At 43.7% G+C, this 23,950-nt stretch overlaps 2 protein-coding genes across 5 annotated transcripts in view; one reads left to right on the forward strand and one right to left on the reverse strand.

The window, feature by feature from the left end:
* Positions 1 to 582: 582 nt before the first annotated feature.
* On the reverse strand, positions 583 to 14,053 carry mrpl30 (mitochondrial ribosomal protein L30). Of its 2 annotated transcripts, none has more exons than XM_068033899.1 (5): positions 13,860 to 14,053; positions 11,326 to 11,409; positions 7,291 to 7,437; positions 866 to 943; positions 583 to 780 (listed from the first exon to the last, which is right to left on the reverse strand). In XM_068033899.1, the coding sequence occupies exons 1-5, from the start codon at positions 13,893 to 13,895 to the stop codon at positions 727 to 729; spliced, it is 399 nt and encodes a 132-aa protein (XP_067890000.1). In that variant the 5' UTR covers positions 13,896 to 14,053; the 3' UTR covers positions 583 to 726. The 2 variants fall into 2 exon arrangements, with proteins under 2 accessions (XP_067890000.1, XP_067889998.1); XM_068033897.1 differs by having other exon boundaries at positions 870 to 943; positions 13,860 to 14,052.
* A 255-nt stretch (positions 14,054 to 14,308) lies between these two features.
* mitd1 (MIT, microtubule interacting and transport, domain containing 1) overlaps positions 14,309 to 23,950 on the forward strand; it is a 51,799-nt gene continuing 42,157 nt past the window's right edge. The window contains exons 1-2 of one of the 3 annotated variants that reach the window (XM_068033904.1): positions 14,309 to 14,399; positions 14,531 to 14,700. The gene's annotated coding sequence lies outside the window, so the exon portion shown is untranslated. Of the gene's footprint in view, positions 14,701 to 23,950 lie in introns of all 3 variants that reach the window. The other 2 variants (XM_068033905.1, XM_068033903.1) reach the window with 2 other exon arrangements.

A 23,950-nucleotide genomic window follows, 5' to 3' on the forward strand; every position in this document is an offset into this window, starting at 1 on the left:
TCTGTCATTTAATCATCTTTTGTCCTACATCCAATCACAGACCTCTCCTTTTTCCTGTCCACTTTTCCCCAGCTTTGTTCCTGTTCATCTGTAACATGTTCCAGTCCTGATGAAAGGTCATCAACCTGAAACATCAACCCCATGTTTTTCCAAAGATGCTGTCTGACCTGTTGAGCGCTTCCAGCATTTTGTCAGAAATTTTTAATCTGGATGGCAGAGAACGGATTAGACAATTTACTGGCCTGAAGAGAAAACAATGCAACTAGAATTAGAAGGCTGTTCTCTTTCTAAAATACAAACAGGATTCAAAATGTGGTGTTTCATGTTCCTGTTGTTACATATGAACTTAATTTTTTTTTTACTGGTTTTATTTTGCTGAAGAGCACTGAAGGAAGCTTAACATCCAAACTATTAAGATTGCTACACAATGTTGAAGTAGAATATATTTCATTGTACAGTAGTGAACCAAAATGTAATCCACTTTTGCTCTGGTATAACAACTTCAGTGTCGTTTTCAGGGTCAATGCAGAATGAGAGATGTAGGTAGTATTTCCATTAGATATTTTAAAGATAAACTTGAAATTTGACTTTTTGGAAACATAAAATTGAATATTTATTTGACATACAAGTGAGACACAAGCAGCAGCTTAGGATTCAGCGGCTTTTTGCTCCAATGGTTGCAGGTGGCGTCTTATAATTAATTCCCCAGTGCTCTTCAGGTAAGTATCAGTTAGTTCCTGCTCTGTTGGAAGCCCCTGTGGCAATTTCAGGGGTTGGACTCTGCAAAGACATTTGAAATATTTATTAAATTTGAGTTACAATTTTAAAATTAAAACAAATCAAAGTTTATTTTACTGGAACTCACCAACCTTACAAGATGCTTGATGACTTTTAGTTTATTGTTAACTGACGGAACATTCTTATGGATCCGTGGTTGATTTGACTGGTAAAATAAGGAGAATTTATTTGAAATTTATAATGTATTAAAACCTTAAACTCTAATTCCGTTGAATTGTATCTACAAATTGAATTTCTAAATGGCATACATGAGAAATTAAATTAACATAACATAGTCCTAAATACCTTACTTTTATCTCTTCAACAGGTAGCTTTTGTGCCAAATGACCCAAACAGAAAACTTCTCCAGCCCCAATACCAGACACTAATATGAAAATGTCTAGACATTTTGAAATTGCTAGTTTCCTCAAGCAGTCTTTTTTTATATTAACCTTCTGTTCCTAAGCAGCAAAGGCTGTATCCTTGACCTACAAAAAAGTGTTGCAAATGTAAAGCATCAAACTAAATTATACATTGTTTCATTTACGTTAGCATACACTCAATGACTAAGAAACTGTTTTATTTTCTTAACAATCTCGAAACTTAGCAGTGAGAAATATTGAACATTTGATTTATCTAATCTTACATGTGGCCAGAATTAAGCTTCTCAAATAGAACAGACGTAATCTCACTGTCACTGAAAGATGCACTGCTTTTAATCGTTATTCGAGGTAGGAATGGCAACATGTTCAGGAAATCTGAATTCACAATTAGTGAATTTGTTTCTACCATTTTCTTCTCTGATCTACAATGCCAATTCTTGCAAGACTAAGATTTCACAAGAACCAGCAACTATCTATGTTCTATGCACCTGAACTTTCCAACAAGTGATCTAACCAAGGTTGTATACAAGTTTATCATAACTGTTTCATCTGATTATGCTCCTTTGAAGTGCCTGAGATATTTTTTCAATGTTAAAGGTACTGTATAATTACAAGTGCAAGGGAGACAGGAATAGAAGGCTACCAGATATGAGGAACTTGACGTATATGGGGAGACTAGAGAAGCTGGAATTGTCCTCCTCAGAGGGAGAAGGTTAAGTGGAGATTGAATAGATATGCAAAATCATGAAGTGTTTTGATAGATAAGGAAAAACTGTATCCACTGGTTGGAGGGTTGGTAATCAGAGGACATACGAATCGTTGACGGCCACTGATTTTCAGACTCTCACCCCTGTTAAAGGCATAAAGCACCTTCAGCATGGATTCATCACATGATGATAGGGATGAAGAGCTGTAGTTATGAGGAGAGACCTGAGATACTGGCACTGTTTTTATTGTGATAGTGAAGGCCAAGAAGAGATTTATTAGAGGTTTTTACAATGATAAAGGGAAAAGTAGACAATCATACAAACATACGAATTAGGAGCAGAAGTAGGCCATTCGGCCCCTCAGTCTGCTCCGTCATTCAATCAGATCATAGCTGATCTGTTTGTGTCTCGAATTCCACACTCCCATCTACTGCCGACAACCTTTGATTCCCTTGCCTAACAAGAATCTATCTACCTCCGCTTTAAAAATATTCAATGACCCTGCCTCCTCCACTGCCTTCTGAGGCAGAGAGTTCCAAAGTCATATAACCTTCAGAGAAAACATTTCTCCTCTGTCCTAAAAGGGCAACCCCTAATTTTAAAATAGTGTCCCCCTAGAGAGCAGATAAGCAACGTTGATGGAAATAGAGAATGACCGTGCATGTCATCTGGTGTCCAGTCAGCTGAAACAAAGTTTGCAATTAGTGTGCTTATTCTTGGGCTTCAGGAGTACAGTAAGCTATTTCATGAAGTAGGTTTTACACTACACCATAACTATTTTTAGTGGACTAAAAAAATCTGACTAAGGGGTATGAAGTAATATATAAAACAAGTTTTGGATAAGGTGCAGGAAACTAAGAATGATCAATATTCGGTACACAAAAGAGGCTTAGGCTTACATTTTTATTAACTTTTGATTGAAAGATGCAATTATAGATAGCAAAGTCCAAAAAACCCTCATGTTTTCACAGGCCCAGTGTCTGGCACTATTTTTATAAGCAGAGGAGACAGCTACAAAACAAAGATGTGCATTTATACACAGTCTTTCACCACCCTTTCCAGCCAATGAAGTACTTTGTTTTGAAGTGTAGTCACTGTTGTAATGTAGGAAACATTGTGCTGAAGAATCCAAACATGTCGTGGCTGTCAACGAGTTGCTGTATTTCTTGCGCTCTTTCAGCCCACCAGCTGTTCTTTAGGTCACGTATTTTTTGTTGATCCTCAGCCTTCAATTGTCTGTATACCTGCTTTTTCCCCCTCGAACTTTGGTGATGCTTCCAATTCAGGAACACCTTGTGCTTGCAATTTAGTAGCTCCTGGATCTCCTGGTTGTTCTCGTCAAACCAGTCTTGATGTTTCCCGGTCGAGAAACCAAAAGTATCTTCGCAAGTGCTGATTATGGTAACTTTGAGGGCAGACTATTTACGGCCCAAGTACCTACCCCACTGAGAGCAAAAGATGGAGTGGCGTTGATCAAGGACAGAGAGGCAGTCAGTGCTCGTTGGAAGGAGCACTTCGAAGATCTTCTCAATCGCGACTCAGTCCTTGATGCGAGCGCCCTCGACCACATTCCACAGCATGCTACCCACCACGACCTCAGCACAACCCCAGCCTGACATGAGATTGAAAAGGCCATCCAACAGCAAAAAGAAAAGGCCGCCGGGATTCCTGCTGAAATTCTAAAATACAGTGGAGAGGCACTCTTGACACAAATACATGGTCTCATCTTCCTCATCTGGAAGGAGGAGAGCATGCCAGGGGATCTCAGAGACGGCGTAATCACGACCATCTTCAAAAAAAGTTGAAAAGACCGACTGTGGTAACTACAGAGGCGTATCCCTGCTGTCCGCCGCAGGGAATGTCATCGCAAGAGTCCTTCTCAACTATCTCCTCCCCATGACTGAAGAGCTTCCTACCCGCATCACAATGTGGATTCCATCCATCAAGAGGCACAGTGGACATGATCTTCACAGCAAGATCAACTCCAAGAGATATGCAGGGAGCAGCAGCAACCTTTGTACAGGGCCTTGTTTGACCTCACAAAGACACTCGACTCTATCAACCAAGAGGGATTATGGAACATCCTCCTCAAATTTGGCTGCCCGAAGAAATTCGTCACCATCCTCCGCCTGCTGCATGACGACATGCAAGCTGTAATCCTTGCCAATCCTGACCCAATCCCAGTGCAAACTGGGGTCAATCAAGGCTGTGTCATCGTACCAAAGATCTTTTTCATCTTCATTGCCCAACACTCCACCTCATCTCCTTAAAGCTCCCTGCCAGAGTAGATCAATTCTGCAGGACGAGCAGCAAACTATTTAATCTACGTTACCTCCAGTCCAGAACCAAGGCCACTCCAACCTCTGTCATCGAGCTGCAGTATGCTGACAATGCTTGCGTATGCGCACGCTCAAGAGGCTGAGCTTCAAACCCTCATCGATACATTCACAGAAGCGTATAAAAGAATGGGCCTTAAGTTAAACATCTGGAAGACAAAGGTCCTCTTCCAACCTGCTCCCACAGTGCAACACTGTCCCCCAAGTATCAAGATCCACGGGGAACCACTGGACAATGTTGATCACTTCCCATACCTTGGCAGCCTCCTCTCAGCAAGGGCAAACATCGACGATGAAACTCAGCATTGCCTCCAGTGTGCCAGCGCAGCCTTCAGCCATCTGAGGAAGAGAGTGATGAAAAGACCTCAAACCTGGCACCAAGCTCATGGTCTACAAAGCCACAGTGTCACCAGCCCTCCTGTATGCGTCGGAAACATGGACACTGTACAGCAGACAGCTCAAAGCCCTGAAGAGATATCACCAGCGGTGCATCTGCAAGATCCTGCAAAGTCAGTGGCAGGACAGGTGCTCCAATATCAGTGTCCTCTCTCAAGCCAACATCCGCAGTATTGAGATACTGGTCTTGGCTAGTCAGTCACGCTGGGCGGGCCACATCGTCCACATGTCTGACACAAGACTCCCAAAACAAGCTTTCTACTCCAAGCTCTGTCACAGCAAAAGGCTATGAGGCGGACTGAGGAAAAGCTGCAAGGATGTCCTTAAAGCCTCCCTGAAAAATGTGATATCGCCACCGATTTGTGGGAATCTCTTGCCCGAGACCGCCCAAAATGGAAAAACATCTGCGACAGTGCCAGCCAGTTTGAACAACGTCAACATGCCCAGGCAGCAACCAAGTGCAAACAGTGGAAGAAGCGTTCAGAAATTCGAGCATCCCATTCACTTGCCTCACCAAACCCCACCTGTGGCAGCGTGTGCGGATCCAGAATTGGACTATTCAGTCACGTAATGACCCACAACCCTGGAGTGGAAGAAAGTCATCCTCGTTCCTGAGGGACTGCCTATGAAGAAGAAAAGTAGGAAACATTGCAGCCAATTTGCACAAGCAAGCTTCCACAAACAGCAATGCCACAATGCCCAGATAATCTGTTTTTTGTGATGTTGATTGAGGGATAAATATTGGCCAGGGCACTGGGGTTAACTCCCCTGCTTTTCTTCACAATAGTAGCATGGGATCTTTACGTCCACGAGGGGGTAGATGGAGCCACAGTTTAACGTCTCATCTGAAAGAAGATATCTCAGAGTGCAGCATTCCCTCAGTACTGCACTGGAGTGTCAGCCTAGATTTTTGTGCTTAAGTTCTGGAATGGGACTTGAACTCACAACCTTCTGACCTAGAAGGGTGAGTGCGATCAACTGAGTCACAACTGGCACTTAAAGAACTGCTTTGGATATAAATATGTGGGGGGGGAAAAAAACTAATACTAGGATATACCCTATAGACTTTATTCAACACAAGAAATTAGATGGCTTGCTCTATGAAGAGATAAAAAGGGTGAAAGAAAATATGAATGTTATTTTAATGGATGATTTCTAATCAACCCTGTATAAATTGGAAAACTCAAGTGGTCTAGAGCAGTGGCCCTCAAAGTCTGGTCCGAGGACCACTGGTGGTCTGTGGGCTAGTCGAAAATGCAAGTCAGTGACATGCAGCCCCATGGTTAAGGCCTTGAGAGAGAGCAGGCCAGAACCCTCATGCCCAACACTCGTGTGACATCATGCAGCCAGACTGACTCCGGCGTGTGCAGCATGAGTTGTCACACGCACAAGGAACAACAATGCAGTTTTATAAGTGAGATTAATGTTACTGTTACAACATATAACTATGAGATTGGATTTTCAGCACCTGTGGGGCTGAAAACAAAGAGGAGGAACCGGCTGAATGTGGAGCCCGGCATTAGACTGAACCTTTCCAGCTTGGAACCAGACATCTCATTAGTATAATAAAAGCAAAATACTGAGGACGCTGGAAATCTAAAAATAGAAAGTGCTGGAAATACTCAGTGGGACTGGCAGCATCTGTGGAGACAGAAGCAGAGTTAACATTTCAGGTCTGTGACCTTTCATCAGAACTGGTAAAGGTTAGAAATGTAATAGGTTTTAAGCAAGTGAAACAGGGGTGGGGGGGGGGGGGGGGGGGAAAGAGAACAAAAGGGACAGTGTGTGATTGGGCAGAGGGCAGGAGAGATTAACTGACAAGGAGGTCATGGGCAAAGGGAGTGTGCTATTGCTGTGTTGACAGACAAAGCTTTAGTGCAGAGTGAGTGTTAATGACAAAATGATGACAGAATAATGAACAGCTCTGTCCAAAAGCACAAACATGAAAAACCAAGATTAAGGCAGGTACTTGGTAATAAAAAAAGTGATAAAATAATAAAAAAAGGTCAGTCATGTTCTGAAATTATTGAAGGCTGTAGAGTGCCTAATCGGAAAATGTGGTGCAGCTCCTCGAGCTTTCGTTGATGTTCACTGGAACACTGCAGCAGACCAAGGACAGAAATGCGGGCATGAGAGCAGTGGGGTGTGTGGAAATGTGAGAGGGAGGGGTGGAGCACAAGGTCTTTCTGGACAGATGAGCCAATAGCCTTCCTCATCCACAGGTATCCTGTGACACGCTGGTTTGGCTTGATGTTTTACAAAATCTGCAATGGAATCTAACCAAAGACATTGCCTATCTATGCTCACATCCCATCATGCACAAAAGTAAAAAGTGAACATATCTCAATGACAAAAGGAATTGAAAATTAACAAGCGCTCATCACTGTGCCAATATGAGGAAGCAGGAGATGGGTTTTAAGGCCAAAAGTTTGAGGAACGTTAAGTGGAAAGCAAGCTATTGCAGGGTTGAATGGCCAGGAAGGCAGCAAATCAGTTTGGGCAAAGTGGTGAATTGGATTGGACACAGCAGCTAAATGGCAAACAGAGGAGAATCCAATGCGAAAGAACAGAGGAGAGTTGGGACCAAAAAATTAAGAGTTCGGCTATCCTGAAGGGATGGGACACTTATTACAGTACTACTAGCAAACACAAGAGGTTTAATATAGACAACGCAGAGAAAAGGTAATTCACCTTATCTAATCCAAGATCATGTACAATTTTCTTTTCCCAATATGGACGCCGTTTTGTACATTTTATTCTGGTAACGATGTGCAGTTGGTGTGGATGGTCTAGATCACCATTATATTTTGCATGATCAGATGGCTCAACTTCAAACATCTACAACCAATAAGACAAATAGATTACACAAAAAAAATCATTTATGCAGATAAACCATCAAATTAGTTACATGGCATTCCCAACGTTGGACTTTGATTTTAACTCCTAAATTTGAGATACTGAATTTCAACTCTCTAGTGAAGGTGGGCAGTTAAATCTTTGGTAGAGCTGGCCAACCAATTCCTCTCCATTGTGCTTTCCCCATAGCCCGATAGACTTTTTTCCCTTCAAGTATTTGTCCAATTGAAAGATATTATTGAATCTGCTTTTAGCACCCTTTTAGGCAGTGCAATCCAGATCACAACAACTCGCTGTGTAAAAAGAGTTTCTTCATGTTTCCTCTGGTTCTTTTGCCAAACACCTTAAATCCCAGTCCTCTGGTCACCAAGCCTTCTGCCAACGGAAACAGTTTTCCTTATTTACTTTTATCAACCACATTGATGATTTTGTACACTGCATCAAATATCCTCTTAACCTTCTCTGCTCTAAAAGAGAACTCCTCCAGTCTCTCCACATAACTGAAGTCCCTCAACTCTGGTATTGTTCCAGTAAAAGAAAGAACTTGCATTTATATAGCACCTTTCATGACATCATGATATCCCCAATTGCTTTACAGCCAATGAAGTACCGCAAACACCCACCAACAGCAATGTGATAATGACCAGATAATTGGTCTTTGTAATGTTGATTAAGGGATAAATATTGGCCATGGTATCTTTTACATCCACCTTAGAAAGCAGACGGGCCTCAGTTTCACAACTCATTTTGACACCTACAACCACGCAACACTCCCTCAGTATTGCAATGGAGTGTCAGCCTAGATTTTTGTACTCAAGTCTCTGGAGTAGGACTTGAACCCAAAACCTTCTGACTTAGAGGTGAGAGTGCTACCAACTGAGCCACAGCTGACACCTAAAAGAAAAATTCAGTAAATCTCTTGCACCATCTCCAAGGCCTGGACATGCTTACTAAAGTGTAGGACCCAGAAGTGATCTAAATACTCCAGCTGAGGCCTAACCAGTGTTTTATAAATGTTTAGCATAACTTCCTTGCTTTTCTACTCTATGCCTCTATTTTTATAGACAAGAATACCAAATGCTTTTTTTTCCCTAAACAGCCTTCTCCAACTTGTCCTGCCACCTTCAAAGATTTGTATACACAAATCACTGGGTCTTTCGGTTCCTGGATCTCCTTTAAAATTGTATCATTTAGATTATATTGTCTCACCTCATTCTTCCTACTAAAATGTTTCACTTCTCTACTTAAATTTCATCTGCCACGTGTCTTCCCAATTCACAAGCCTGTTACAATCTTCTTCACTGCTTATTTCATTTTTGAGTTTGCAAACTTTGAATTGTTGCCCTATATATACCCACGTCTAGGTCATTAATATATCTCAAAAGAGTAGTGTCCTAATACGGATCCCTGGGGAGCACAACTGTGTACCTTCCTCCGGTATGAAAGGCTGCGTTTGCTGACAACGCAACCACTAGGTGGCGCAGTACTTGCACATGCACAAATGCAAACCCCAAGTGTTCAGGCAGCTGCCAGGATTAAAGATGGTGCTGCTCAATTTAGCACAGGAAATGCTTATGGCTAGATTATTCTAGCAAACTAACCTTACATTAAGTTGGATGAAAGCCCAGTAATATGCTATGTAGTTATAGGAGACCAACTGTAATTCGCAGATGCATTTAATATTCCAGTAATCCTATTAAATACAAAAGGAATTTTATGATTGAATTTCCATTGGAAGATAGTGAATTATCACTCCAATTGAAAATCGGGCAGAGTATAAAATTGGTTATTGTGATTCATTTATATGACTGACCAGGACTGATTTCACCCGAGCGCAGCCAATAGCTCCCGCCCCACTGGCCGCTCCCCCACTCGGCAACTCGCTTTCTCCTCCTCCTCCCCCTCCCCCATCAGCTGCTCACTCCAGACCTCGCTGCTCCCCCCAACTTCCCTGGTCGGTTGTTCTCTGCTATCGCCACGCCGTTCTCCGGTCGCTCTCCGCACTACCCGCCAGAGAATGGGGCGGCACAAAGCCAGTAACAATCAGCCAGGGGAACAGGGGAGTGAGGGGGAGCAGCCCAGTCTGGAGCGTGCGGCTGAGAGGAGGAAGCATCGAGGCCTGGAGTGAGTTGCCGGGGGCGGGAGTGAGTGACGGGGATCAAGCTACAGCCTCAATATCTCCCCTACAGCCGAGTGGGGGGCTGGATACCCTATGACGCTTTATCGCACATGCGCTAAGATGGACCAAGCGCGGATATGCGACGACGTCATACTGCGCATGCGGCACTTAGTCCTGGCAAGATGTAGCTGCGCATGTGTGCAGCTTGGCGTACTCCGATGACATCAGCGGGCCACTGTGTTGTCAGGAATCACTTTGGGTATGAAATACAACCATTCACCACCAGTCTTTGCTTTTTGTCCCTTAGCCAATTTCATATCCACACTACCACTTTAATCTTATGGGTTTTAATTTTGCTAACAAGTCAGCTATGTAGTATAAAAACAGAAAATGTTGGAAATATTCAGCAGATCTGGCAGCGTCTGTGGAGAAAGAAACAATTAATGTTTCAGGTTGATGACCGTTCGTCAGACCGACTGAGTATTTCCAGCATCCTCAGTACTTCGCTCTTCTTTTATGTGGTGCTTTGTCAAACACCTTTTGAAAGTCCATATACATATCAACTGCACTACCCTCATCAACCTTCTGTTACTTCAAAGATCAAATTAGTCAAATACGATTTGCCTTTAACAAATCCATGATGACTTTCATTTATTCGCCATACTTTTCCAAATGCCATTTTCTGATTAATGGAGAAAGAACAGAAAGCTAAGCAATAACCAAATTTCTTATTCTTCTAAAATTTCTTCCTGTCTGCAGTGTACTGTATGCAAACAAATATACTCTGATGTGTGTGCACATATCACCAAAGATGGAGTTGCTCACAGTGAATTGCAGAACATTTTCTTTCAATGATCAGGATGTCAAACCATATAATGCATCATTTGTGATATTTACTATAACCAAGTGAAATGCTGTTTTAGTGCATATGTTTGTGGGATTTTTAACCAATGCTTTGGGATCAAATTGTATGACTTCCCCTTTTGAGTGATGTTTTTGATCATACGCTCCTTCAGTCAACAGCCCAGTATACACCGGTATACCGGTAGCTAATATATAGTAGACAGGTGATAGATATGATTAGATGGGTGGGGGAGGTAAGAATTTTGGGCTGTAGCAGTTTTTACCCGGGTGAAGAGTACTGGAGGACTTATGGTATTTGCAGGTTTACTGAGGAATTTAACCTTCCCCCTCTGTTTGTCCTCAATCTCTCCTCCCATCCCCCCCACCATTCTCCTCAGTTGACCCAGTTCTCCTCCCCCTCACCAAAACACACTCCACCCAACCTTTCTCACTCTTTTCCCACTACCACAACCACCCCTCCTTCCCCACATCCCCTGGTTCTCCATTCAACCTTCATGAAAGACTTGCAGTTATAGTGTCTTTCATGATCTTAGGAGGTCTCAAAGTGCTTTACAGCCAATGAAATACTTTTGAAATTTAGTCACTGTTGTAATACTCTTCTATTCCATCCCTCCTCTTCACCACCGACATAGTTCTATGAAATTTTCTGATGACACCAGGTGATGCAGACATTTGACTTGTACAAGAAAATAAAAACAAAAGAGACTAGAATACTAAGCAGGTCTGTCAGATGAAAAGGGAACAAGAGATGACACTCAAGCATTCATGCAGCTATGAGTGTAATGATGGGTTTACTATTAGGTTAAGCCAGACCGTAATTTTAAATGGACTATCTATGAATAAATCTGATTAGAGACTACACATAAAAGTTTAAACAATGCTCTCACCTTTTCTGGAATACGAGTCTTCGTGAATTTCAATCGTATGAATCCAGGCCATGATAATGGAATCAAAAACTGTTCCATTAAGTTCTGCAAAAAGGGATTAAAAGTCTTAAAAGTAATTAATTTACATTACATGATGCAACAAATTGAATTAGCTTCCTAGTTAACGGAATATTCCACAGAAAAAAATAAAGGAGTATTTACTGATGGCAGTGCTGGATGAAATTGCAAAAGCAGCTACTTTTCAAATTGATAAATAATTAACAAATTAACTTCATAGTGGATGCATAATGAGTAATGATAACAAATACAGTATTGTAAATTTTTTTTGCATTTAAATGTTTAAAGTATTAGTTCTACTTCGTGACTATTGAATCCAGTATTCACTTGTAACTTTTACATTTGTGTTATGGCATTTGCATTACAAATCCACAACTGTACACCTAATATAATAAGGAAAGCAGCTACCATCTTTGACCGACTTGCGAAACGTGCATGGAATAACACCAAGATGACTCTTAGGACCAAGCTATTGGTTTATAAGGCCTGTGTTCTCAGCGCTTTGCTTTATGGCTGTGAAATATAGGTCTTCCAGCTACCAGAAAAAGCTCAATAATTTCCATTTTCCCGGTCTGTGGCGCATTATGGGTATATCCTGGCAGGACAAAATCACAAATATGGCAGTACTCTCAAAGGCAGAGCTCCCAAGTGCGTTGGCACGAATCAAACAGCAGCAGCTTCGGTGGATTGGACACGTCCGCAGGATGGAAGACGGTCGCATACCCAAGGACCTTCTGTGTGGTGAGGTAGTCGCGGCCAGACGACCAGTGATGCTTGAAAGCGTGACATGAAGGCAGTAAATGTCGACTATTGCGCTTGGGAGTCACTAGCTGGCAAAAGAGGGAAATAGCAGCACATCCTGCGGACTGGTGTGCACAACCACGATGACCATTTGCTACAGCAGCTTGGCAACAGGCGCCAACATCAAAAACAACTCACAGCGTCACTTAGCAGCTTCAAGTGCAGCACTTGTGGCAGAACCTGCCTCTCAAGGATTGGCCTTTACAGCCATCAACAAAGGTGCACCAAGAGAAGACACCCCACTTAAATGATTGTTTGCTGCATGTCCATCATCTTCCATAGATGGAGGAATGGAAAGATGCCAAACAACACCTAATATAGCAGCCAAGGTGTCTCTTTACCTGATGAAAGGTTACACAGACCTGAAGCATTAACTCTGGTTTTTCTTTGCACAGATGTTGCCTGACCTGCTGAATATTTCCAGCATTTTCTGTTTTTGTTTCAGACTTCCAGCGTCCACAGTATTTTGCTTTTATACAGTTGTTCAGCCATGGTTTCATAACGCAAAAGGTCTTTAACAAAAATAATTGAAGTGTTCACCAACTGTATATGAAATTAGCAGCTTTTGGTTTAGGATTGCAAAAAAATTTGTTCTAAAGACATGGGTGATCCTGGTAAGGCCACATTTATTGCTGAACCCTGTTGCCTTGAAATGGCAGTAATGGTGCTAGGTAGGAAATTCCAGATTTTGACTCAACGAGAGGACAATTTATGTCCATGTCCAGATTGTGTGCAACTTGCAGGTGATTGTTGCCTCATGACATCCTTCAAAAGCAAAATACCGCTGATGCACTGCAGCAATTCATCACGTCTCCTTTCTTGCACCTTCTAAACCCATGTCCTCTTCCACCTGGAAGGATAAGGGCAGTAGACGCCTCTGAACACCACCACCAGCAAGTTTCCCTCCAAGCCACACACCATCCGGATTTGGAAATATATCAGCATTCCTTCGCTGTCACTGGATAAAAATCCTGGAACTCCCCAACAGCACTGTGAGTGTACCCGCACCAGATGAACTGCAGCAATTCAATAAGGCAGCTCATCGCCACCTTCTAAAGGACAATTAGGGATGGGCAACAAATGCTGGCCTTGCCCAAATCCCATGAAACGAATAAAAAAAATTAGAATCAACACCAGTTGCAGTTCAGCATTTGTAAGATGTGTACATAATTGTAAATGAGCCGCCAGTAATTCTGGTCCCCCAATATCTCATCCAAGTGTGAGCCTAGTGAGTGACTATCTGCAAGCTAATCAATCTTAAATATTACATTCTCAAGATCCCCTTTCCACCAGGAGTTAATGAAGAGTAAGCAACAGCTCCGTCCTGACGTTTCCCGATCTCTGACCCAGAAGAAGTAAAACTATTATCTGTTGCAGCACAGACAGGTGGAACCAGGGATCTTCTAGTCTGTTTCCTTCAGAAACTATTTCAAACAAATTTCTGTGATTTACCCGCTGGCCCTATGCTAAAGGAGACATTCATTTATTTATTCACTTTCCTAAATAAGCAATGGTTCCGCCACCGCCTCCAAAAAAAGACGTTGAAAGCGACAACGGCAACAAGTGTACATTGCCCAGAACGACTAAGTGACTCCATCACACGTCCGGGCTGCAGAGTGAAGGCCTCAAGTTGGAGGATGAACAGCGACCTCAGTTACAACGTGAGCCCAACTTACCGTTAATCGGCTCGCCTTCCTGCACAGGATAGCCATCACCTGAAGGCCAAAAACTGCTAGCAGCAAAAGCCTGATTAGTGCGAAACGTAAGAACAACCAGCCAGGCCACACTCAACAACAACTCGGCCAAAATCACTGAATCTCCAACAAGCTCAGCTCCATCCACCGCATATCAATCAAGCTCAAACCCCACCCCCTCAGGTCGAGAACCCTGTCCAACCGGAGGCCCGAGCACAAATCCCGCCCCAGTCCCGGTGCCGCCCCCGAGCACAAAATCCCGCCCCAGTCCCGGTGCCGCCCCCGAGCACAAATCCCGCCCCAGTCCCGGTGCCGCCCCCGAGCACAAAATCCCGCCCCAGTCCCGGTGCCGCCCCCGAGCACAAATCCCGCCCCAGTCCCGGTGCCGCCCCCGAGCACAAAATCCGCCCCAGCCCCAGCCCCGGTGCCACCCCCGATCAGATTCCGTCCTCGCCCCCGAGCGGTTTTCGTCCTGTCCCCGCCCCCGAACAGACTCCGCCTCGATCCCTGAGAGAGCCTGTCGTAAGCTTTGTTGCTCTCATTTACACAGTGTAAATGTTGCTTTACCGGCTGAGCGTTTTGCAACATTTCATCTTTTATTCCTATTGTAAATAATTAATATTATTCATTTTTTTATCCCCAATTTCGTGCAGCTAATGCAATATTTAAATGTAAATCTAATATGATAGTTCAAGGGAGCAGGAGCAAGGAGCGGCCTGTGGATCTATTCCGAGCTGTCGTTGATGGTGGTTCAGCCGGACGGGAGTAAGGAGGACACCGCTCTCTGGGGTAGGACCAGGAAACAAGAGAAACTGGGTTAACTGTAAGTACTGAGATAGAGAAACAAAGAGCACAAAATGAGAGGGGAGCGTTGCAGAGCCACAAGTAAATAACTGACACCAAGATTAAAAATTACTGACAGAATAACTGGAGTGAGGGAGAGATAAAAATTACAGACAATAACTGGATAGAGAAATTACACAAACAAATACTGGAGATTCCATACAGAATAAGTGAATAGAGAGAGTGATGACAGATTAACTGGACAGAGGGAGATTGCAAACACAATGATTCCAACAATTTAGATTAGATTAGAGATACAGCACTGAAACAGGCCCTTCGGCCCACCGAGTCTGTGCCGAACATCAACCACCCATTTATTCTAATCCTACACTAATCCCATATTCCTACCAAACATCCCCACCTGTCCCTAAATTTCCCTACCACCTACCTACACTAGTGACAATTTATAATGGCCAATTTACCTATCAACCTGCAAGTCTTTTGGCTTGTGGGAGGAAACCGGAGCACCCGGAGAAAACCCACGCATACACAGGGAGAACTTGCAAACTCCACACAGGCAGTACCCGGAATCGAACCCGGGTCCCTGGAGCTGTGAGGCTGCGGTGCTAACCACTGCGCCACTGTATATATCACCTTTCTTTGGCCTCCTTGTCTCTGGAGACAATGGGTAAGCGCCTGGAGGTGGTCAGTGGTTTGTGGAGCAGCGCCTGGAGTGGCTATAAAGGCCAATACTAGAGTGACAGACTATTCCACAGGTGCCGAAGATAAAATTGGTTGTCAGGGCTGTTACACAGTTGGCTCTCCCCTTGCGCTTCTGTCTTTTTTCCTGTCAACTGCTAAGTCTCTTCGATTCGCCACACTTTAGCCCCGCCTTTATGGCTGCCCGCCAGCTCTGGCGATCGCTGGCAACTGACTCCCACGACTTGTGATCAATGTCATAGGACTTCATGTCGCGTTTGCAGACGCCTTAAATGCGGAGACATGGACGGCCGGTGGGTCTGATACCAGTGGCGAGCTCGCTGTACAGTGTGTCCTTGGGGATCCTGCCATCTTCCATGCAGCTCACCTGGTCACCTTTAATGTAATAAAATGACCCAAGTCACTTCACTGGAACACTATAAAGCAAAATTTGATGCCAATCCACATAAGGATATGGATAGGGAAGATGACAAAGAATCATAGAAAGTTTACAGCACAGCTGGAGACCATTCAACTCTCTACAAGTGCAATTCAGCTGGTCCCACTCCACTGACCTTTCCCCATAGCTTTGAAACTTTTTTCTGTTCAGGTACTTATCCAATTCTTTCTTGAAAACCATAATTGAATTTGTCTCCTCCACATTTTCAGGCAGTGTATTCCAGATCCTAACCACTTGCTGCTCATGTTGGTTCTTTTGTCATTCACCTCAAATCAATGTCCTCTGGTTCTCACCAATGGGAACGGTTTCTTGCTATCTATTGTCTAGACTCCTCACGATTTTGAACACCTCTATCAAATCTCCTCTCAACCTTTTCTTCCCTAAGAAGAACAACCCCAGCTTCTCTAGTCTACCCACGTAACTGAAGTCCCTCATCCCTGGAATCATTCTTCTAAATATTTTCTGCACCCTGTGTATGTAAAGCCTTCACATTCTTACTCTGGAATTTAGAAGAATGAGAGGTGATCTCATTGAAACATACAAGATTCTGAAGGGGCTGGATAAGGCAGATGCTGAGAGATTGTTTCCGCTGGTTGGGAAATCTAAAACACGAGGGCAGAGTCTCAGGATAAGGGGCTGATCATTTAGGACTGAGATGAGGTTAATATACTTCATTCAAAGAGTTGTGAATCTTTGGAATTCTCTACTCCAGAGGGTTGTGGATGCTCGTTGAATACATTGGAGGCAGTACATAGAAAGTTTACTAGACTATTACCTGGAATGGGCGGGCTGTCTTACGAGGAAAGATTGGACTGGGTAGGCTTGTATCCGCTGGAATCTAGAAGAGTAAGAGGTGACTTGATTGAAACATATAAGATCCTGAGGGGTCTTGACAGGGTGGATATGGAAAGGATGTTTCCCCTTATGGGAGAATCTAAAACTAGGGGTCACTGTTTAAAAATAAGGGGTCACCCATTTAAGACAGAGATGAGGCGAAATTTTTTTCTCTCAGAGGGTCATGAGTCTTTGGAATTCTCTTCCTCAAAAGACAGTGGAAGCAGAGTCTTTGAATATTTTACGGCAGAGGTAGGTAGATTCTTGCTAATCAAGGGGGTGGAAAGTTATTGGGGGTAGGTGGAAATGTGAGGAAATCAGTTCAGCCATGAACTTATTGAATGGCGGAGCAGGCCCAAAGGGCTGAGTAGCCTACTCCTCCTAATTCATATGTACATTTAAGGCTTGGATAGTTTTGGTCTTTCAGAGAATCAAAGGATATGGCGAGCGGGTGGGAAAGTTGAGTTGAAGCCCAAGATCAGACACGATCATACTGAATGGCAGAGCAGGTTCAACGGGCCATATGGTCGACTCCGACTCCTAATTCTTGCACTCTCACCTCTTTTTCCGGTACATTGATGACTAACGGTGCTGCTTCCTGCTCTCGCCCTGAACTGGTAAACTAAATCAACTTTGCTTCTACGTTCCACCCTTCTCTCACCTTCACATGGTCCATCTCCCACTCTTTTCCCTTCTTTGACTTCTCTGTCTCCATTTCTCCATGGTTGACAGAGCTCTCAACCATGTCCATTCCATTTCCTGCCCTTCTGCTCTCGTCCCTTCCCCTCCCTCCCAGTAAGACAATAGATTTCCCTTGTTCTCACTTTCTATCCCATCAACCTCCATATTCAATGGATCATCTTCCACCATTTCTGCCATCTCCAGCATGATGCCACCACCATCACCATCATTCCGGGGTCTGTTCTCTCTGTGACACACTGGTCCCCTCCTCCAACTACCCCTTTGCCTTTCTCCCTTTTTACTTCCTCTCTTCTCACCATCCAAGGCCCCAAACACTCCTTCCAGGTGAAACAGTGATTTACATCCTCTTCCAATTTAGTCTACTGTATTTTCTGCTCACAATGCAATCTGCTCTACACTGGGGAGACTCAACACAGATTGGGTGACCCCTTTGCAGAACACCTCCATTGAGTCTGCAAGCATGACCCTGAACTTTTAGCCACCTGTCATTTTAATTCTCCACCTTGCTGTCACATTGACCTTTCTGCCATCGGCCTACTCCAGTGTTCCAATGAAGCTGAACATAATCTTGAGGAACAGCACCTCATTTTTCGATTAGGCACTTTACAACCTTCTGGATTCATACAGTCATAGAGTTAAACAGCACAGAAAAAGGCCCTTCGGCCCATCGTGTCTGTGACGGCCATCAAGCACCTATCTATTCTAATCCTATTTTCCAGCACTTCGCCCGTAGCCTTGTATGCTATGGCGTTTCAAGTGCTCATCTAAATACTTCTTAAATGTTGTGAGGGTTCCTACCTCTACCGCCCCTTCAGGCAGTGTGTTCCAGATTCCAACCACTTCTAAACCTCCTGCCCCTTACCTTAAATCCGCTAAGGAAGAAAGCTTCTTCCTATCTATCCTATAATTTTTGCCCCTCATAATTTTGTATACCCCAATCAGGTCCCCCTTTAGCCTTCTCTGCTCTGAGGAAAACAACCCTAGCCTATCCAGTCTCTCTTCATAACAAATGCTCCAGCCCAGGCAACATCCTGGTGAATCTCCTCTGTACCCTCTCCAGTGCAATCACATCCTTCCTATAGCGTGGCGACCAGAACTGTACACAGTACTCCTGCTGTGGCCTAACTAGCGTTTTATACAGCTCCATCATAACTTCCCTGCACTTATATTCTGTGCCTCGGCTAATAAAGGCAAGTATCCCATATGCCTTTCTAACCGCCTTTTTAACCACCTTATCTACCTGTGCTGCTGCCTTCAGTGATCTACGGACAAGTATACCAAGGTCCCTCTGATCCTCTGTACTTCCTAGGGTCCTACCATCCATTGTATATTCCCTTGCCTTGTTAGTCCTCCCAAAATGCATCACCTCACAATTCTCAGGATTAAATTCCATTTGCCACTGCTCTGCCCATCTTACCAGCACATCTATATCGTCCTGTAATCTCTTTCCTCCTCACTATTTACGACACCACCAATTTTCGTGTCATCTGCGAACTTACTGATCATACCTCCTATATTCACATCTAAATCACTAATGTACACTACCAACAGCAAGGGTCCCAGCACCGATCCCTGCGGTACACCACTAGTCACAGGCTTCCAATTGCAAAAATAACCCTCAACCATCACCCTCTGTCTCCTGCCACTAAGCCAATTTTGGATCCAAATTGCCCTGGATCCCATGGGCTCTTACCTTCTTAACAAATCTCCCGTGCGAGACCTTATCAAAAGCCTTACTGAAGTCCATGTAGACTATATCAACTGATTTACCCTCATCTACACATCTCATCAACTCCTCGAAAAATTCAATCAAGATTGTTAGACACTATCTCCACCTGACAAAGCCATGCTGACTATCCTTGATTAATCCCTGCCTCTCCAAGTGGAGATTAATCCTGTCCCTCCGAATTTTTTCCAATAGTTTCCCTACCACTGATGTTAGACTCACTGGCCTGTAATTACCTGGTTTATCCCTGCTACCCTTCTTGAATAATGGTACCACGTTGGCCAGAGAGGGTTTGAAAATTTGTGTCAGAGCTCCTGCAATCCCCTCCCTTGCCTCACATAACAGCCTGGGATACATCTCACAGAATCACAGACAATACAGCGCAGAAGAGGCCCTTCGGCCCATCGAGTCTGCTCTGATGCATTAAAGACACCTGACCTGTCTACCTAATCTCATTTGCCAGCACTTGGCCCATAGCCTTGAATGTTATGACATGCCAAGTGCTCATCCAGGTACTTTTTAAAGGATGTGTGGCAACCCGCCTCTACCACCCTCCCAGGCAGTGCATTCCAGACTGTCACCACCCTCTGGGTAAAAAAGTTCTTTCTCAAATCCCCTTTAAACCTCCTGCCCCTCACCTTAAACTTGTGTCCCCTAGTAACTGACCCTTCAACTAAGGGGAACAGCTGCTCCCTATCTACCCTGTCCATGCCCCTCGTAATCTTGTACACCTCGATCAGGTCACCTCTCAGTCTTCTCGGCTCCAGCGAAAACAACCCAAGCCTATCCAACCTCTCTTCATAACTTAAATGTTCCATCCCAGGCACCATCCTGGTGAATCGCCTCTGCACCCCCTCCAGTGCAATCACTTCCTTCCTATAATGTGGCGACCAGAATTGCACACAGTACTCCAGCTGTGGCCTTACCAAAGTTCTATACAACTCCAACATGACCTCCCTGCTTTTGTAATCTATGCCTCGATTGATAAAGGCAAGTGTCCCATATGCCTTTTACACCACCCTATTAACCTGCCCTCCTGCCTTCAGGGATCTATGGACAAACACGCCAAGGTCCCTTTGTTCCTCGGAACTTCCCAGTGTCAGGCCATTCGTTGAATACTTCCATGTCACATTACTCCTTCCAAAGTGTATCACCTCACACTTTTCAGAGTTAAATTCCATCTGCCACTTTTCTGCCCATTTGACCATCCCGTCTCTATCTTCCTGTAACCCAAGACACTCAACCTCACTGTTAACCACTCGGCCAATCATAGTGTCATCTGTGAACTTACTGATCCTACCCCCCACATAGTCATCTATGTCGTTTATATAAATGACAAACAATAGGGGACCCAGCACAGATCCCTGTGGTACACCACTGGACACTGGCGTCCAGTCACTAAAACAGCCATCACTCTCTGTCTCCTACAGCTAAGCCAATTTTGAATCCACCTTATCAGGTTACCCTGTATCCCATGTGCATTTGCTTTCTTGATAAGTCTCCCATGTGGGACTTTGTCAAAGGCTTTGCTGAGATCCATGTAAACTACATCAACTGCACTACCCTCATCTACACACCTGGTCACATGCACATCTCATCTGGGCCTGGGGATTTATCCACTTTTAAGCCTGCTAAAACTGCTAATACTTCCTCCCTTTCAATGCTAATTTGTTCAAGTATATCACAATCTCCCTCCCTGATCTCTACACCCACATCGTCCTTCTCCATAGTGAACACAGATGAAAAGTAATCATTTAAAACCTCACCTACGTCCTCCGGCTCCACACACACATTGCCACTTTGGTCCTTAATAGGCCCTACTCTTTCCCTGGTTATCCTCGTGCCCTTAACATACTTATAAAACGCCTTGGCATTTTCCTTTATCTTGCCCACCAGTGTTTTTTCATGCCCCCTCTTCGCTCTCCTAATTTATTTTTTAAGTACTCCCCTGCACTTTCTATCCTCATCTAGTGCCTCCGCTGTTTTCAGCGCTCTGAATCTGCCATAAGCAATACTGAGTTCAATAATTTCAGACTGTAATCTCTGCTCCCATTTTGTTTCCTTTTCTTTGCATATTTTGACACACCTGCTGTAGGCACATTTTTTTGTTTCTTTGTTTTTTTTCTTGCCTCATTACCACTCCCTTTTGCCCTGCATGACACTCTCCTGTCTTCCACCATATCACAGATCTTCCTTTTTGTTCTTTGTCCCACCCTTCACCATATCACCTGCTAAAAACCTATGCCATTTCTAACTTTTCCCAATTCTGTTGAAAGGTTGCAGCTTTGAAACGTTGACTCTCTCCACAGATGCTGCCAAACCTGCTGAGTATTTCCAGCATTTTCTGTCTTTATTTCAGATTATTTCCAGCATACGCAGTGTTGCTCTGTCTCCATCATAACTTCCTTGCTTTTGTACTTTCTGCCTCTATTTATAAAGTCCAGGGCCCTGTATGCCTTATTAACCACTTACTCAACCTGCCCTGCCACCTTCAACGATTTGTGCACCTATACCCCCAAGTCTCTCTATTCCTCCTTGCACCTTTTATTTCATATCGCCTCGTCTTGTTCTTCCTACCAAAATGTATCATTTCACACTTCTCTGCATTAAATTTCATCTGCCACATGTCTGTCTATGTCCTATCTCTGCCCTCCTCATGGTTCACAACACTTCCAAGTTTTGTGACATCTGCAGATTTTGAAATTGTGCCATGTGCACCAAAGTCTAGGTCATTAATTTGTCTCAAGAAAACCAGTGGTCCTAGTACCGATCCCTGGAGGAGAACCACCACTGTATACCTTCCTGTCATCCAAAAACATTTTGCCACTTCTCTTTGGTTCTGGTACTCAGCCAACTTCATATCCATGCTGCCACTGTCCCTTTTTGTTTAATTCCATGGGTTTCAACTTTTCTGGCAAGCCTATTATGTGGCACTTTATCAATCGCTTTTTGCAAGTCCACATACGACACACCAACTGCATTACCCTCAACAACCCTTTCTGTTACCTCATCAAAAATCTCAAGCAAATTAGTTTAGACACGATTCACCTTTAAGAAATCCATGCTGGCTTTCCTTAATTAATCCACACTTGTCCGTGTGACTTAATTTTGTCCCGGATTATTGTTTATAAAAGCCTCCCCAGCACTGAGGTTGAACTGACTGGCCTGTAGTTGCTGAGTTTACTCTTTACACCGTTTTTGAACAACGATGTAACATTTGCAATTCTCCAGTCCTCTGGCACTATCCCTGTATCAAAGGAGGATTGGAAGATTATGGCCGATGCATCCGCAATTTCATCCCTTACGTCCCTCAGGATCCTTGGATGCATCCCATCTGGTTCTGGTGACTTATAAACTTTAAGTAGAGTCAGTCTTCCTAATACCTCCTCTTTATCAATTTCTAGTCCATCCTATGTCTCAACTACCTCCTTTCTCATTATGACTTCGGAAGCATCATCTCCCATGGTAAAGACAGATTCCAAGTACTCATTTAATACCTCAGCCATGCCCTCTGCCTTCATGCGTATATCCAATTTTTGGTCATTAATCAGTCCCATCCCTCCTCTTGTTACCCTTTTACTATTTATATTCCTATAGAAGACTTCTGGATTCCCTCTTATGTTAACAGCCAGTCACTTTTCATACTCTCTCGTTGCTTCTCTTTTCACTTCCCCTTTGAACTTTCATTATCAACCTGACATCTGTCATACGCACCCTTTTTCTCTTTCATCATCCATGGAGCTCTGGCTTTACTTGCCCTACCTTTCCCCCATGTGGGATACCTTGTCTGTACCCGAACCATCTCTTTCAAGGCACCCCATTGTTCTGTTACAGTTTTGCCTGTCAACCTTTGATTGCAGTTTACCTGGGCAAGATTTGTTCTCACCCCAATGGAATTGGTCCTCCCCCAATTAAGTATTTTTACCCTGGATTAGTTCTTGTCCTTTTCCATAACCTCATGATACTCTAGTCACTGTTCTCTAAATGTTTCCCGACTGACACTTGATCCACTGGATCCACCTCTTTTTCCAGAACCAGATCAAGCAAAGCCTTCTTCCTAGATTGGACCAGAAATATACTGAGCAAGAAAATTCTCCTGAACACACTTCAAAATTTCCCCTCCAAGCCACAGCTGGACCGCAGCAGTTCAAGGTGGCGGCTCACCACCACCTTCTCAAGGGCAATTAGGATAGGCAATAAATGCGACCTTGCCAGCAATGCTCTCATCATACAAATGAATTCAAAAAGACTTCAACAACTTTTCCCCCTCTCTGCCCTTTACACTATTACTATCCCAGTTCATGTTCGGATAATTGAAGTTCCCCAATATCATCACTCTATAATTCTTGCAGCTTTCTATAATTTCCCTGCAAATTTGTTCTTCTACATCTTTCCCATTTGGTGGCCTATAAAATACAACCAGTAGTGGTATGGTACCTCTATTGTTTAACTCTAACCAAATAGATTCTGTCCTTGACCCCCTCTAGGACATTCTTTCGCTCCAGCACTGTAATATTCTCAATAAACTGCTGCCCTTTCTCCTTTCTTTCCTTTCTTTCCTGAACACTTTGTATCCAGGAATATTTAATGCCCAGTCCTGCCCTTTTTTGAGCCAGATCACATTCTCGCCACATCATATTCTCACGTGGTTATTTGTGCCTGCAGCTCACTAACCTTATTTACCGTACTTTGTATGTTAACATATGTGCACTGTAAATCTAATGTAGATCTTACTGCATTCCGTCTTACTCTGACCCCACTGAGTACCTTATTATTTCTTACTCTAGTGCTATCTGTCTTTCCCAATCCTTTGTACTTCTTGTCTCCTTTCTAATACTACATCCTGGTTCCCATTCCTCTGTCAAGTTA

The sequence above is a fragment of the Heterodontus francisci genome, chromosome 6 (genome assembly GCF_036365525.1).
Source record: "Heterodontus francisci isolate sHetFra1 chromosome 6, sHetFra1.hap1, whole genome shotgun sequence".
NCBI lineage: Eukaryota > Metazoa > Chordata > Chondrichthyes > Heterodontiformes > Heterodontidae > Heterodontus > Heterodontus francisci.

What these genes read in the sequence shown, in the direction of transcription:
- mrpl30 (XM_068033897.1), bottom strand. Translation starts at nt 13,895, where the DNA reads ATGGCTATCCTGTGCAGGAAGGCGAGCCGATTAACG. An exon ending in AGACTCGTATTCCAGAAAAG is followed by an intron (nt 7,438 to 11,325) that starts GTGAGAGCATTG and finishes TATTGGTTGTAG; the next exon opens with ATGTTTGAAGTTGAGCCATC. An exon ending in GTCATCAAGCATCTTGTAAG is followed by an intron (nt 781 to 869) that starts GTTGGTGAGTTC and finishes ATGTCTTTGCAG; the next exon opens with AGTCCAACCCCTGAAATTGC.